This window comes from Prinia subflava, chromosome 2 (genome assembly GCF_021018805.1).
Source record: "Prinia subflava isolate CZ2003 ecotype Zambia chromosome 2, Cam_Psub_1.2, whole genome shotgun sequence".
Classification (NCBI taxonomy): Eukaryota; Metazoa; Chordata; class Aves; order Passeriformes; family Cisticolidae; genus Prinia; species Prinia subflava.
The window spans coordinates 98,065,838-98,082,582 of NC_086248.1; the positions used below are offsets into that span (position 1 = coordinate 98,065,838).

The 16,745-nt window shown below is 50.1% G+C and overlaps 1 protein-coding gene across 1 annotated transcript in view; it reads left to right on the plus strand.

Moving 5' to 3' along the window:
* GALNT14 (polypeptide N-acetylgalactosaminyltransferase 14) overlaps positions 1 to 16,745 on the plus strand; it is a 94,736-nt gene that overhangs the window by 57,729 nt on the left and 20,262 nt on the right. Inside the window, exons 4-9 of the mRNA XM_063391160.1 lie at positions 2,624 to 2,691; positions 5,169 to 5,234; positions 7,283 to 7,404; positions 11,602 to 11,689; positions 12,339 to 12,423; positions 13,816 to 13,919. Coding sequence (XP_063247230.1) covers positions 2,624 to 2,691; positions 5,169 to 5,234; positions 7,283 to 7,404; positions 11,602 to 11,689; positions 12,339 to 12,423; positions 13,816 to 13,919 — 533 coding nt within the window. The remainder of the gene's footprint in view (positions 1 to 2,623; positions 2,692 to 5,168; positions 5,235 to 7,282; positions 7,405 to 11,601; positions 11,690 to 12,338; positions 12,424 to 13,815; positions 13,920 to 16,745) is intronic.

The following is a 16,745-nucleotide window of genomic DNA, read 5'->3' on the forward strand; positions in this document are numbered from 1 at the left end:
GGGAGCCTGCACCTCTCCCCAGCCTAGGGTCTTGGAAATGGTCCCTTTCCTTCCCTAAAATGTGCTGTGGCAGGAGATCCTCTAAGGCACTGAGTACTGCTTAGAGCCCAGGCCTGAGCCTGCACAGCCCAATGCCACCGTGTTGCTTGAGTTATTCTGGCTGGTACCAGCAAAAGCAGAATCAGCCTCTCTGCAGCCACTTTCCCACAGAGTTAAACCCTGCACTGCATTTCTGGCAGCCAAATCTACAGGGGAGACCAGGCAGAGGCAGGCCTTGAATGTTCCAAGTTTCCCACTGCCTCTTCCCCTCCCGCTCTCGGTGGGTTACTTATTTATTTTGCTGGCTTTTTTACAACCCTGCTTCTTTCCTGCAGGTTGCACAGAGTTAGGTTTCCAGGCAATCAGCACTTGTTAAATATTCCACTGAGCGTGATATTGCTCTCCTGTCTCTGTCTACTGATACTCGGCTACGGTAATTTGCTGAACTCAGCTCTGGCGTACGGGGATTTCTAAAAAATAACAAGCCTATTAATAACAATAATTAAAAAACACTTGACAGGTGGAAACAGCACATCTAAATTGTTCTGTGTGTCCCAATGGGAGGAGGGATGCTGAGCCACTTTTTCCCAGGACTGCATTCAGGCTGTGGGTGTTGGAGGGGTGTTGGTACAAGCCAAAGTGTCGGGGTGGCCACAGCAGCTCCAGGCTGTTGCTTAGGGGATAGTGGCTTTCTCTTCCTTCAAACCTTAACATGCAAGGCATCTGAAGTGGGTGAAGAGTATGGCTTTTCCTAAGATCCTGAAACTGGAAGAGACAGGGATTGTCTTTCCAGATAAAGTAATTATTGGCAGCGATTTTTGAGGAACTCCACAAGGGAGGTGCTAGGCTTACCCACTTTGGTCTGATAGAAAAGCTTCTTTTTTGAGGATTTCTGCCCAGGGAAAAGAAAAACCAGCAGGAGGAAGGATTCATTATATATGGAAGAAATTCTTTTCTGTGAGTTGCTCAGAGAAGTTGTACATGTCCATTTACTTGAAGTGTTCAAGACCAGGTTAGATGGGGCACTGAGCACCCTGGTCTAGTGGAAGTTGTCCCTTCCCTGTGGGACTGAGATTGGAACTGGATGATCTTGAGGGTCCCTTCCAACCCAAAACATTTTCTGATTCTATGGTTCTGTGTCAAGCATCTGCCTTGGGATGTGTGCCTTCCAAAAAAATCTGGTTCAACTGTTTCTCTCTGCAGGGTTGTAATTCCAGCACCCGGAGGGGAGGGAGTACACCAGTGCAGGCAGAAGGCACCTGGCAAAGGGGAGCCCCCTGGGTGGGCATTTTTTGCCAGCTGGTTGGGTGGCTCCCAAGTCCTCTGGGGCTTCTGACCTTTGTAGCTCTCCTTACTGTGGTCTGGGCCAGGGATGTGGTTTTTCCAGACTTCCAGGTGTGGAGTTTTTTGCCAGAGTTTTAGGAGCTTGAGAGACTGGGAGAACCTGTTAATAAGGATCAGGCAGGGGATGAGGGGCTGCAGGATTGTTAGGTAGTTAAGTGACTGGCCTCCTGTGCTAGTGGGAGGTCTGAAGATCTGAAATTTGGGAGAATTTTAAATCCTTTGTGGAAAAGGAACCATGCTCAGGATGAAGGCAAAGAAGTTTAAATGCTGTAAAAGCCTGTACATCCTGACTGGCACAATGGAAGCCCAACTCAAGCTCTTAGGAGACTTTTGGGATGCTCTGGGGCTTCTGCTTGAAGCAGCATTGACCCTTTGCATTGACCCTTTGTTGGGGCAGGATTTTAAGCATGTGTAATAGCAACTGCAACTCCATGTCTTATGTGTCAGGCTGACTTTTGCACTGCTGTTCATTTGGAGGTGAAATTGCTGGAGCCACTGCAACCAATCCATGACCTCTGCACCGTGAGAGAAAGGGAAAGAACATGTCTAGATTTTTTAATAATAATAATAACCTTGGTGGCATAATTAAAGGGAAATTGTAGCTTTTTGCCACATCTCACAGTGTCTGTCCACATGGAGGGAGCTGTGAACCACATCCTCCAGCCTCTCTCTTTCATTACCTGGGTGGGCTCCAACCCTGCTCTTATCCTCTCGGCAGCCTCCGAAACACAATCAGCTCGGATAAAAACAGGAGTTGTCCTGCCACAGCTGTGAGCTGTGTAAAGATGGGTTTGAGATGGGTAATTTTCTCTGTGTTGGCCATGCTGTCGTTGGACACCGTATCATTAGCCCCAGTGGAGGTGGAGAGGTGACAGCAGCTTTGCTGAAAGCCCAGTTAGGAATCTTGGTGCAATTTGGGGAAAAAACAGCACCGGTTTTTCCTGGCTTTATGTGGGGCACTGCTGTTGCTCACAAAGGTGAGAAGGGTGAATCTCAGCTTTTTCCTAAGAATACAGAGCACTTAGCTCCTAGATCAGGCTACAGGGAGTTGATAGCCAGGCACAGTAGATTACTGGGGGGTAGTTTCTGGGTTCTTATCTACTATATCCTTTCTATATGGAAATCCAAGCCTGGTCTTCTGTGCTTTGGCACGGGGTCAGTTCCTCTGTTTTTCCGCTCCATTTGCTGGGTTGTTAAGTTGGTCAAGCACTGTCATGGATTTTCTCTCTTCATTCCGTAGCGTGCTGAACCGCACCCCAGTGCACCTCGTCCATGAAATCATTCTCGTGGATGACTTCAGCGATGACCGTAAGTGACCCTTTCCCTGTGAAAAGCAAAGGGCCAAAAAGCCTGTGAGGGACTGGGATTAGCGCTGAGACAGGGGAGAGTTCGCTGGAGTGGAAGGAAATTTAAAGCTCTGTAGCTGTGAAGAGCAGACCCTGCTGTGCGGGGTTTGCATCGCCACGTTTAGAATTCAAATTCCAGATGATCCAACCTCTTCTCACAAAAATAATGCAAGAAAAGCGCTTGGCAAATCGTTTTTATGCCCAGCAGATGCGAATCAAATCCTTACACGGCTGTATCACGCCACGGCCGTGGTGTGTTTGATCTGGCTTTCGGCTGTAGCCAGAAGCAGTTCTGGGTTGATACCACTGGAATTCCACAGGCAATGGCAGTCTGACCCTCACCTTTGTGTAGGTGGTCACCAACTCTTGATTTTTTTTTCACCTTCTTTTTTCACCAGTGGAAAGAGGATTCCCTGCATGGGTTTCCCATTTCTGAGGTGCACCATAAATAGTGTTGTACACCACACAAACAGCCCACATCCTCCTGCTGTTCCCTCCCAGTAAATAGCGTGACTCAAGGGAAATCAATAGCTCTAGTCTCCAGTAGAAGGCAGCTGAATCCCCAGGGGTTCCCAGGGAACCACCCCAGCTAAAGAGCTTTCCTAGTGCAATGGGAGAGTTGAAGATCCAAGTGCTGAAGAACACTGTCTCAGGCATAAAAAGGATGATAAACTGGCTGAGTGGTCTGTGGCACTTATGTTTCAAGGAGCTGCAAAATAAAGCTGTTTACTTGGAAACGTGAAAACAAAGCCAGATAGGTTTCTTTTAAAAATGGATCTAGGCTTTGCTCTTGGATGTTATAAATAGGCACTGCCTCAGAGAGCATTAGGAACAGATTTCACACAAGACCCACTTCTTGGCATGGACACCTCTCTGGGAAGTTGCTGAAGCTAGGGGAAGGAGCTGCTGTGATTATGGTGAGCCCTGGAGCAGCTCCAGCACACGGGGCAGGCAGGCTGGGTGAGTCTGGGAAGCGACAGAGCGGCTGTGATGGGGAAGAGGAGCAGGTGCAGGGACTTGAGCTGCCCTGGAGAACAGCAGAGCAGGATTTTTGGAGGGTGGAGGAAGTAAATACCAGGTATTTGGCTAAATATGCAAAGCACTTGCCTTCTTGGAAGGAGGTAGGTTTGTAGGAACACAGCTCCCTTGTCCCAGCATGCCAAGTGCTGTGGGCCAGGGAGGAACAGGGCTGGGTTTAACTCATCCCAGGGCACCAGAGGGGAGCACCAGAGTTTTCCTGAGTAACTTAGGGCAGCCCCTCTGCTACTTGGTGCTTCTCAGCTATCTGACATCTTTGCTGTGATAGTCTGAGCCTGCTGGCATCTGCTCTGCATGCATTTACATAAAATACATGCATTTGCATAATGCACTACGCACACATGGTCAGTTTTTTCCCTGCAACCCACCCCAAGCAATTAGTGCTTTTATCTCATGCCCAGTTGTGTCTCGTTTCTCACCTCTCTCTGCCTGCTGACTTGTTATTCACTGGGATGCAGTTCTTCAGCACGTGAGTTCCCACTATCCCCAGCAGATTTTCATTGCGAGTCTGTAGCCAAGCCCTGCCACTTCTGCTCCCCTGTTCCAGCCCTGTCCCTGAATTGTTAGGGCTGTGGGTACAGTGATCTCTTGCTGACAGAGATTTCTGGAGCAGATGAAAGTGCCTGGGGGGTGGTGTGGGTTCAGAGGTTGGGCAGAGGGGATGGGGCACTCACCTCTGTGTTTATAGTGCTGAGGAAGAGGAGGCAGAGGGGTGAGAGCCATGAACGGGTTGTGGAGGTCATAGAGTGGGTGTGTAGAGGTGCAGGGGGCTAGAGGTGATGGGTACACCTGACATCTTCCACTTTACTGGGAGAAATCTGAGGAGGGATCCTAGGGCTGCACGTAGGGTTGCAGGACCTCCCTTGCTCAGGTGTAGGTGGCTGTCAGGCCTTTCTGCCCTGTGGAGCTCTTGCCCAGGGGATGAGGAGCCCCCAGCTGCTCCACAGGGCTCTCTCTGAGCATCCCTTTCTCCTCGCTGAAGGCTCAAGGCCATTACAGGAAGCTCCTGCCCTACCAGGCAGACACGCATCAACAGCTTGTGCATTGCTTTGCAGCTACCAAAAATAGTCATTTGCATTAATGTGCAAAAATTTAGATTCTGACCTGAACCACAACTTTTCTGTGCTGATTTTAGAGCATAATTCAGCTGCTCTCAGTGTAAATCTGCTGAATTTACACTAGTTTTATGAAAACTGCTGCTCTGCTGGGCCCAATTTATGCTTTGTGAGCTGAGGGGTGGTGAGGCTGTTGCGACCCAGCAGTGCCACTGCCCTAACAAGCCATCAGCCAGTTCAGGACAGGTGCTCTCCCTGCTCCCAGTCTCTCCTAGGAGTCCCCATCTCTGCTGCCAGGGCCACCGTGGGGCTGGGGGTGACGTGTGCTCCCTTTGTGTCTCCCAAGCTGACGACTGCCGCTTGCTGGCCCAGCTGCCCAGGGTGAAGTGCTTGCGGAACGGACGGCGGGAAGGTAAGAGCTGCCTGCACAGCCCACGCGGGAAGCACGGGCTCTGGGAGGGTGCTGGAGCCAGGGGAAACCTCCGTGGAGCGGTCAGCAAGGAGGCCAGTGGCTCCTGGGAATAAGGGAGGCCATGATGAAAGAGAATGTGATAAAGAGCTGGGATTTGAAATGGATCTCCCCTCTCTCACTGAAAAAGATGGGACTATTAAGATATCCAGTGAGGCTCAGCTGTAGCTTATTAGCCAGAAAATTAGAACAGGCAAAACAAAGCCCCGGGTCTTATTTGTAAAGATGTTTGCTCTAATGAAAGAGAGAAGATCTGCTCCTGCTGCTTCGGTGGGATTTTTTTTTTTAATAATTAATTATATTTGAGAGATTAAGAAGGACTATATGGAGGATGAATGTATGTCCTACTGGGCTGCTGCTGGTAACCTTTTGAGACATCTTCCCATTCCCCATAACCTGAATGTGTGCTTCAAATCCTGGTTTGCAGTATTAGGATAACTAAAAACAAAGAAGTTTTTTGATGCTGCAAATCCAAGGTGTGCGTCCAGGTCAGTGTTGGTTTGAGGAGACTGGGGAGTGGGGAAGGTTCTTTTCTCTGTGGATTCTTTCTGCAGAGGGTTTCAGCTCTGCAGGTCTGGTGACAGAGTGGCATCAGGCCCCATGAGTGTAAGAGGCATTCCTGCTTTGGCAGGAGATGAAGGGAGATCTCCATAGACCTGCACCTCCTTCTCACCTTTCTCCCCTGTGTTATGGGGATATGCGTGTGCTCATCTCCAGCAGCTGATAGACCTGCAGTTATTGGTGCTCTATAAATCAGTCACAGTGTGGGAACTCAACCTTACCTTGCTGAGTACATCACTTGAACGGTATCCCCCAGGGGCTGCCAGGATTTGGGAAGGCCAGGGATGTGTGAAAAAGAACATACCTATGCATAAGATCTTGGGAATCACAGAGAGATACAGGGACAAGTCTGCATTGCAGGAGGAGACCTTGGCAAATGCTGGATGCTTCAGGCTTTGTTCATGTGTTCCCTTTCCTTGTTAGAGGCCATTCCTTAACCCCTTTCCCCTAGGGAATTTTAATATGAAAGTCAGTGACCTCCTGCATGAACCTGGTGTATGACTGCTCCCTGAAATCCTGTCTCTCTTTATCTGCCCATATGTTCCCTTGTATTGCCACTGTTTCTCCTTCATAAAGAAGTTCTGCTCCCCATGTGTCACCTGTGTCTCCTCTTGTTTGCCAATAAACCATTTCCTTTCTTATGTCATGGTTCCCTTGAGCATCTGCTGCAGGCAGGAGAAATGCTGGAAAGCTGGAAACCTGCATAAGTAGGAGCAGGTCATCTTTAAGAGCAGTGGTCTTGCCAAAGAGTCTAGTGTGAAATCCCTGTGTGCAGCTGCTTTCCATGACTTCACTCTTTTTCCATTCTTCTTTCTCATAAATGTGTGAAGCAATCTACTCCCATCTCCAAATGATTCCAAATTCAACATCATGGCCCTAATAAGTCAAGCACCTTGAAAAGTCAACCCTCTTTCCTTGGTGGAAAATGTGTTCCCATAGAGCTGCAGCTCAGCAGTGCTCCTGGGGTGGGAGAAATCTGGGGGTCACTGGGACACAGAAGGGGTCACAGGAGGAAAAAGTAGGCAGTCTGAGAAAAGCTTAATTCTGGCACAAGGTGTTCCCACCCTCAACTCGTCTGTCCCATTCCCCACTGCCTCACATCTGCGTGAGATTTGTTGCCTGCAGAGGGTCATGAAAGCATTTTGAGTCATGTTTTGTCCCAGAAGGTGACAGCAAAACTAATTGTGCAACCTACATATTGGCATAAATGCCATAAATCAGCAACCTTGGTGGAGCCATTTATTTCTTTGGGGATCTTAGGAAATGCTTGGCGTACTTTGCAGCACTGGAAAAGGAAGCAGTGAACCTGGGCCATGTTTTATTTGGGTGAGATTTAGGCAGGTTAGAACCCAGGAGAAGCTCGAGTGGAGGGGGCTGGGGATGTTACCCAGATGTCTGGGCAGCAGCTGACATGGTGCGTCCCTGAACAGGTCTGATCCGGTCCCGAATCCGAGGGGCAGACGTGGCAAAGGCAGGTGTCCTGACCTTCCTGGACAGTCACTGCGAGGTGAATAAGGACTGGCTGCTTCCTCTGCTGCAGAGGATCAAAGAGGTGAGTGCTCCTGAGAGACCCGAGTCACCCTCAGGGGACCCATCTCCGATGTCCTCCTCCTCTTCCTCTCAGTGGTGTGACAATCCAACCATAACAAGCTGCATGTGAGCATCCAAATAAGGGGTGCAAAGAGGCCTTTTGGGGTTCAAAGTGGCCTTTTCTGGCCTTCCTCCACCCAGCAGGCAGGCGGGGTGTCTGTGTGACTGGGGGAACATGTGGGTGGGTGGGACAAAGTGTCTCCCCGGGCAGTGAGGCTCTGACTGGCAAGCACAGGTTGAGTGGTGATAGGGGAGTACGTGGGCAGTGCTCCAGCAGAGATTTTAATTAGGCTCATGTAAAATGCTCAGTGATGATGATTTAAGGGAGTGACGGCTCCTTGAATAGGGGCCGAATTTAATTTCATGCAAATTAAGCGCTAATAAATTGATTTAATAGGATTTAAATTCTGCTGATTTCGGAGCAGACAATGACATTCGCCTTTCTCTGGCGGCGACTCTCTTGCCAGACGTGCACACAGAGGCTGCTGGCGCCTTGTCACTCGAGTCAGGGGAGCTCTGTGCCCGTGACCTGCTGGCAGCAGGGATTGAAGCCTTCAGCTCCAGTGTGGATGCTTTCCCTTCACTGTGCCTCGCTCCTTCACCCTTGCTACACCTCCTGATGGCTAGTGCTAATTACTCAGCAATTTTATAACTACTGAGTTGTATGGACATAAGGGCAGCTGAGGTGATGGGTCATGGAGAAACCTGCCTGGCTGGTGTTCACCGTGCCCCTCACCTGAGGCATCCTGCTTTCCACACCTGCAGATGCGATGCCTGTGACGGCTGGGCTGTGCATCCCCTCTGTGTGTCAGCAGTGGGACCAGGGGAAGGGGGCACAGCACCAGGTCGTGTCCCTCCACATGGGTGAGGGCAGTGGTTGCTGCTGGTGCTTGCAGCACAGCCAGCGCTGGAGAGGTCCCGAGCTGGGTTTGAGCTGGGCCAGGAGCTGCTGGTGGGTGGTGATGTAATGAGAGTGGTCCTTGCACGTCAGCAGAGCTGTGAGAACACGTGCTGCGATGTACCACTGCAGCCTCAGAGCTGGCCTGGCCAGGATGGGATTCACGTCTAAACTTTACAGCATCCCTTGTTCCTCTGGGCTTTTAAAAGGCAGGCATTCCTTGCTTTTTGCCAAAGCCCTGCTTGTACTTCAGTGAAGAGTATCCAGAGCAATTGCCTGTTTGCCAAGCAGGGCTTTTGATGCGTTTTGTCAGGAGAAGGGCAGTGAAGGCAGCAGGAGGGGGGCTGGCAGATCTGCTTTCCCACAAGCTCCAGGATGGTGCCCCATGTCTGGCACCCGTAGGGTAGGTGAGGATGCCACATCCAGCATCACTAGAGGAGATTTAATGCCTTGTGGTCTGAATGCAGCATCAGACACACACATCACCTCTGTGAACTCTTCTGGATTGAATCTTTCCCCAGCTGGAAGTAAGGCTGTCTGTAAGCTTGCAGTGCTGCTCATGCTGCCCTGACCTTGCCCAGGATCTAGCGGCCTCAGGCAGCAGGGGAGCTGTACTACAAAGAGTGTTGAGGAACCTGCAAAGCCAGAGGGGTCCTGCTTGCCTGCTTTTTAACTGCTCACAGAAGATGTGGGAAAAGGGCAGAGTCCTCAGTCTCCTTCCAGGCCCACCGTACCCATCCTTGCCAGCAGGGTTACAGTATTGATCAGTGAGGTGTATGAAATGTTACTGCTGCCACCTTCAGGCTGTGCTCAAGAGATGGGCTCCCTGTGCAACTGCTCCATGAGGATCAGCTGCCTAGGAAGGGCATTTTCTCACCCTGCTGCTCTCAGGAACAATCTGTTTTGAGCTGATGTGGTTTAAGTTCTGAGCAAATGAGCAGTGAGTGCCTCAAAGCACACCCATCGCTTTTGGTACCACAGCCCAGCCACCCTGCACTTTGCTTCTCTCATTTTCTCAGCCAGAGCAGCTATTCCTGCCACTTTCCATGGTGGACGTGCCAGAGCCCATGTGTGCCACCGTGTGCCACCATGTGCCAGTGTGGAGGTGCCCCTCAGGCTGCACCTCGAGCTTTCCCAGCAGCTGATGGTTTTTCCCCCGAGACTGATGTCTCAGGGAGCAGCAGGGATGGTCAGTGTCTTGCACCAGCATGTTTGCAAACACATGGTTGAGAGTGTGGGCCTGAGTTCTTATTTTTACTTATGGAACAAATATCTCTAAAACCATTAATGATGCATTTCAACTGAGTAACTTTTCTAAAAACGTAACCATTTATCCCAAGGTATTTTCACAGTACGACTCAACAACCTCACCCCGAAACTGGATTTGTAAATGGCATTGGAATGAACCAATGAATGGAGACCCCCTGCTCCCAGCTCAAATACCCCCCAGGCTGGTGCCTTCCTGGGAAAAAGGAGACACATAAGGGCAGACTGCCTAATCTTTGCCTAGTCCTGCCATGGGGCCAGAGGAGCAACTGTGGCCCTTTTTGTTGACCATTACAAGGTCAGGATGTAGAAGCTCAGCCACGCTGTAGCCAAGGTCCTTCTCCAAGGCTGAAATATATCTGTTGTCTTCAGGGCCATTTTCAGAGTTTTTTCCTGTTGGTTTAGATCCATACATTGGTGTGTTTGAGAAGTGCTTTGCAGAAATGAGTTCTCATGTTTGTGAGAGAGAATTGAAGGTTTAGGTGTTGTTAATATTAACATGCCCTGGTATGGGTGGGTATCAAAAAAAAAAACCCAGAAAGATGAAGCTGCCTATAATAAGATCTGGTGCTCAGCCCAAAATAAATCATAGCAACAGCGCTGTGCTCTTGAGCATGCCGTGCTTTTCTTTTGAGGGTCAGAGAGACCTTCATGAAAGCTGAGTAAATATAAATGTTCCCAGAACATGGAAGGGAAAGTGAGGCAGGGAGAAGACAGCATTGCTTAAGGTTTGCATTTTGCAGTGGTGCACTCAGCCCAGATGTGAAAGGGATTTTCTTATGAGAAGTTGTGCACTGCAGTGAGTAGCAGTGGAATTGAAATTGAGGATCAGCTAGCTAGAAGTGCTCACCACTCTTAGATGTTTGAGGGGCAGGTTTTAAATGAGTGGATGCAATCCTTTCCCTGCAATGCTCAGCACATAAAGCAGATGCTTTACTTAAAACCTTCCCCCTAGCCTCAGGCAGTTAAAGGATGCTTGACTGCACTGAGCTGTGGCAGCCTGGGGGGCACTGTGCAGCAGCCACGATGGATTTGGTGGGTTTGAAAGGCTCATCGTGCTTGGATGTGGCTTGTGTTTCCCTGTGCAGTACAGAGGTGCAGCAGACCTTGCCCTTTCAGTGAGATGTTTGACTCATAGAAAGTGATGGTGAGACCCCTGGCTTGCCCCTGTTATGGAAATACAAAGTATTTGTCATGCTCAATTGGAAAATCAGCTCTAGTCCAGCTCCTAGCTCATGGCCTTTGGTTGCTTCTTCCTACAGCTGCATTTGAATACTTCTTTGTCAGGACTAATTTCTAAAACAAAGTCTTTCCCCAGTGAGAGAGCAAGCCTGAGTGTGCTCAGATGCTTTCCTTTGTATAGCTGTGAAAAACAATTTGATCTGGTGAGGGTAAAACCTTGAAGTTTGAGCTATAATTGGAGTTTGGGATTTTTGAAAAGAAAAAGGGAGATAAGAGACCAGTCAAAGCTGTCAGAGTCTCTTCCTCCTGTAGATATTTTTGTTCATAACTGTTTGTATAATCTCTTTGCCCATAACAAGATGTTAATTAAATCACCACCAACTATTTTGAATAAATCAGGTCTTTCTTTTTTAACCCTTTCACACCTTTGGCAAAACTATCTGTACTACCATAGTTGGTGCATTTAAAAAATACCCATATTTAAGCTATTTGGCTGTGCTTTTCCTCTGTCATTTCAATTGCCTGTTTGTCACTTGACTTCTGAAATCCAGTTAAAAGTATTTAAGGGAGGTGAAAGGGGAATATTTTGGTGAATTTGCAAAAGGCAGAAGGAGCTTTGCATCCAGCCCAGCTGGGTGCCAAGTACAGGCACAGTCTGAGAAGGAGGAGGAGGCAGTGAGGGGCACTTGTCCCAGGCAAAACCGAATGACACCAATGTTTCCAGCCACATGGTGTGTCCAGGAGTTTGGAGTCCCTTGCCCAATCTGAATGGTGTCACATGAAGTCATGGGTGTTTTTGCATCTGCTTTGCAGGATCCCACCCGAGTGGTCAGTCCCGTTATCGACATCATCAACCTGGACACTTTTGCCTACGTGGCAGCTTCCTCAGACCTCAGAGGAGGTAAGTCCGAGCTCTGTGCATGTCCTGTGGGCATCCATTCCGTGGTGGGAATGTGCACTGGCCTTTGCAGCACACCTCTGTCTGCTGCTGCCTCACAGAGCAGCGCATTAACACTGTTCAGCGCTGCCGCTGGCTGCCCCCAGGCCACTCCACATACAGGCAGGTGTGGCGGGAGGGATGTGCTCTCTGCAGTGGATGAGGTAGTCAGGCAGGACAGAAGGGTCACATCAAAGCCACCCTGGGCAGCCCTGGAAGCGACAGGAGCGGCTGGGAGATGTCTAGGCAGCAACTGGAGGATGCAAGTGTAGTGCTTATTAGTATGCCTGTGTTATTTGTAGCACACAGTATCCATCAGAGCATGCTTCTGTGTGCACAGGGGGACTAGGTTTCAGCAGCAGCTTTAATTCTGACTTTTCCTGCCTTTGGAGCACTTGACTTTGAAATTGTAATGCAATGTGTTGTTTCTTGTTCATATGTAGTAGTAAAATATGTTAGGCATTGGACTTCTCCCTCAAGACCTGCATCTCTGTGACTTAAGTCATTTGAAAGAGGGGAAAATGTTCCATCCAACAGCTTCTGCAGCCTGCGTTGCCTCCTAATCCATATCAATTTCTAACTTCCCCATGGCACTTCTCTCCTCTGGTTTTAGGTTTTGACTGGAGTCTGCATTTTAAGTGGGAGCAGCTTTCCCCGGAGCAGAAAGCCAAACGACTCGATCCCACCGAGCCCATTAAGTAAGTCAGGAGGGGGAAGGGAGCACCCGAGTACTGTGGGGCGGGACAGGCCTCTCATGTGACCTCATGTGTGTCCCCATGCAGCACAGCAGTGTGCAGTCTCTTCCAGGACAGCTCTGAGCTTCTAGGACCTCTAGCGAGCTCCTGGCTAGCCGGGGTTTTGTAGTACAGCTTCACCTTCCAACGCCGAAGCCTGAGAATGCCACACAGATAGAAGGGGTGTGTTTATGGTTATTGGGGTTTTGGTAATGCTAAGGATTGTGGTTAGGGGAAAAGCACAGTGCTGTAGACAACTGCTTCTCTCAGTTCAGTACTACTTAAAAACAAGGCAGTGTCCTCAGCCCACATGATAAACTTGGTGTCTAGTCCAGCCTTCCCAGATCAGCACTGCTCTTCTGGACCTCACTGAAGACTCCTCAGAAACAGGGATGTGCAGGAGAGGGAGCAGAGCTGTGCAGGAGAGGAGGTGCCATCTGTCCTCATGCCATGGATGGAGGGGTCCTTCATCCTTCTGGACATCTCTGCTGGCAGGAAGCCTGGTGCTGGTGTCTGCAGCCCCAGCCAGATGGGAGGCAGGAGGACACCAAGTGTTGGGGGAAGCTCAGGGCCTCAGAAGGCTCCCAGGGGAGAAAAACATTGCTTCTCCTTAGGATGCTGCTGTTACAGGAGCTCTCACTGGCTTCCCAAAGGCTGGCCTTGCGTTCCTGATCACTCTGCACTACAGGGCACTGTGGAGATTAGCTTGGGCACAGCAGTCACCCCAGCTCTGCCCAAGCCTATACTGATCATCAAGACTGTCTCCAGCTGAATGGAGATGGGACTTGTGCCAGCAAACAGCAAGTCTCCTCAAGCTATCTTCTGGGTCTGCCCTCCCCTCCTCCACGGGCCTTCTCTGTGCAGTTTTCTTAGCTAATCCAAAGAAAGAAAAATAACCCTGGTTTGAAATAAAGATCACACAGCTAGTGATGGCTTTTAAAAAGCCCTTCTGAATTGGCTCTGCCTTCCTCTCCCCAGTGGAATGGTGCTCTTAATAGGCTGGCTCCAGGCAAAAAGCCTGTCTGAGTGAATAACCCCCAAGTGCTAAGTGCATTTTTGATGCTGAAGCCTACAATCAGGGCTGTGAACTTGGGGCTTGTAGGAGTTATGCTGACGGGTGCATTAGCCAGTCATTAAGTGACAGGCAATTTATGATTGACAGCAAAATACCAAGGTGGCTGAAAGAGGGGCTCAGATGCATTTTGAGGTGTTTGGTCTTTTTCTTGATGAGAAGGCAATATGGAGGTAATGTCCTGGTCATGGAAGAGGAGGCAAAGGGAGGGGCTGCTTCTGTGCATCCAGGTGCTGCAGCAGTGCTTGCTGAGAGTGTGTCCTCTTCTCCTGTCCATTCTTCAGGACACCCATCATTGCTGGGGGGCTGTTTGTGATCGACAAGGCCTGGTTCAACCACCTGGGGAAGTACGACAGTGCCATGGACATCTGGGGTGGGGAGAACTTTGGTGAGTGGTTCTTCATCCTCCTGTGCCTTGCTGTGTTGGCTTCCCTCTCTGAGTCATGCCAGATGGATATAAGGTCATTTCACACTTCCCTTGAATGTTCTGGGGGGTTTTCCTCATGTACATTCATAGGTTGTGGTCTGAGCAGAGAGAGATCCAGCAACCACCAATGATGGGAAGTGAGCAATTGTTGGTACTTGGGATTCCCTGCCTTCCGTGCTGGCTTGATTTTTTTGTAGGTAGATACCTTCAACCACACAGTTTTCAGCTTTGCTGTTACCAACAGATGAGAGAACACTACATGCACCCTCCTATTCCTTCCTGATCTTATTTTTTCCTTAATAAAGCAAAGAATATGTCTTATTCTATTAATGACAGCTTTTCCAAGTTATGAACTGAGGTATCAGTCCCTCCTTGGGTTTGCAGAGTACCTGAAACTGTAGCTCCATCAGCATGCAGCAAACAAGTGGCAAAGTACCAGGGCTGCTTATCCATTCCTGTATCCCTGGTGGCTGAGTGCAGCCCAGCTCTCTGTGATACTGTCAGTTTTCCTGCACCAAAAAAAAAGGGTTGAGCTGACCTAAATTCTGTCACCTCTGGCCCTTATCATGGGACAGGATGGACATAAAGACATCTCCTGCAAGCACGTTTGAGAGGGCACATGAAAGAGGTAACAGCCTGTCCCTTGTCCCCTTGTCAAGCAGAGCTGGATCAGGCTGGGCTGTTCTCCCTTTGAAGCTGCAGTGATGCTGTGGATCAGAACAACAGTACCAGCAAAAGAAGGGAGAGGCACTCAATGTCAGGCAGACACATCAGAACCTGGCTCTAATAGCTTGCACCTCTGGGGAGTGGGGCTAGCCAGGAAGGCTCTTGTGTCTTAACACACACAGCGATTCTGTCAGTCATCCAAGGGAGCAGATGCTGCTGCCTTGCAGTAATCCATCCACTGCCTGGCACTGGTGTTTCCTTCACATGCCTCGTCCCTCTAGATATATTTTATTTATTTATATCTTATTATGCAGTAGGAATCTCACTCTTTCATGCTTTCTCTCTGTGGGCAGGTATCTTGCCTCTGGACTGACCTGAAGTATCTGAGTGCAGTGGCTGTGAGGAAACCTGGGAGGGGAGTGGCAGCCCTCCCAAGTCCCCTGCTGGATCAATAGCCCAAACAAAGCATTCAAAAAGGGAACTAGACAGGAGAACAGTGGGAGAGGAACTGCCATGCTGTGCCCGACCTGCTGGCTGTCTGTGCTTGTCATTCTGTCTCTGACAGCAGCCAGCAGGAGCTGCTCCTGGGAGATGAGCAGTGACAGGACAGCCTGCTCTTGGGGGAAGCTCCATCCTGGCAGCTTGTCCCATGTCCTGTAACAGCAGGCATTGTGCTCCTTATGCCTGGTTACAGCTCATCCTGCAGTGGAGGGATATCCCTTACTGGTGCTATGCTCCAGGAGGCTGGTCTTGACCAAACATGCACTGGCACTGCTGCAGGGTGTACCAGGGCCTCGTGTGACAAAGGAAAGCAAAATCAAGGTTACCATTGCAACAACAAAGTGCAGGTCTGCATAGCAGCAGGGCAGATCCCATCTTGCCCTTTGCCCTGGGAGCAGAGGCATGCCTGGCTTGTAGCTCCATCTCCAGCAGGCGCAGCAGTCGAGGGCAGCGTGTCCCATCTCTCCTTTGCACCCTGCTGGCCCTGGTCAGCTCTGTGCAGGGAATGGACAGCAGGAGCTGACCTGCTTGTTTGGGGCACTTGCAGTGCACCGTGATCTTCCTGGTAGCTTCATCCTGAGGAGGTGCAGGACTCTGGTCCTGAGGAGCAGCACTGCTGCCTTTAATATTTTTGAGGGGCAGATGGAGGGGCCTGGAGACTTCAGGCAGAACCAAAGTGACACAAGGACACTGTGGGTGTTTTGTGTCTCAAATTTACTGAATTCCCTGTAGATGAGTAATGGCAGGAAGGACCTGCAGGCCTTTAAAGAGGTGCTAGAGGTGTTTTCCTGAATGAAGGCCAAGTCCAGCACACCCCAGCATGTACTGCTCACACCCCTCATGGGGGTCACTTGGAGGGGCCACGTGCACTGGCAACGTCTTGTGAGGGTCAAGGGAAGCACGCAAGGAGTTGGTTTCTACTCCCCTGGCTCCTCTGAACTGACCCTGTACCATGCTTTAGTTGGTGCTTCAGTTTACCTTCCCTTGGGGCACTTGGCTCTTGGCTGCCTGTCCAGAGATCTTGTTTGTTACTTGCCATGGATGGCTCCATGTGTGATCCCTCCCTGTGGAAACAACTTGTGCTTTTATTGTTTCTGCTGTACCTGGAGCAGGCTCTACAGGGTGCAACTAGCCTGAAGCAGAGAGCTCAGACTCCTCAGCATCTCCCATGTACTGTGTCCTCATTCCAGTTCACGATACACAGAGCTGACCTCTTCATTAGGCTTTAAAAGGATAAGGATTGAATGGTGTGAGTCTTTCCCATTTAGCACGTCAGGGAGCTGCTCTTCTCCCAGGCCGAGCAGAAGGAGCAGGGGAGGGGAAGGCAGCTTGCAGCAGCCACGCTGTGCTCCACAGCTGCTCAGCTGGTTGTCCCCTTGTATGGGGTGCCCTTGTGAGTGACCCAGCAGTGCCAGCACAGTGGCCAGTGCTGTGACACACAGACAAGTGACAGCAACAGCCACGTGCGAGGGGAACCGACAGCGGCAGCTTAGAGTGGCCGTGTCCTGCCGTAATCTCATTTCCCTGCAGCTGTGATTAGGGCTGCTCCCAATATAGCACCAGGACATGGCACAAGGGCACGTTTTATTGGCCTCTTAATACCCAGCACTGGGGAAAGTG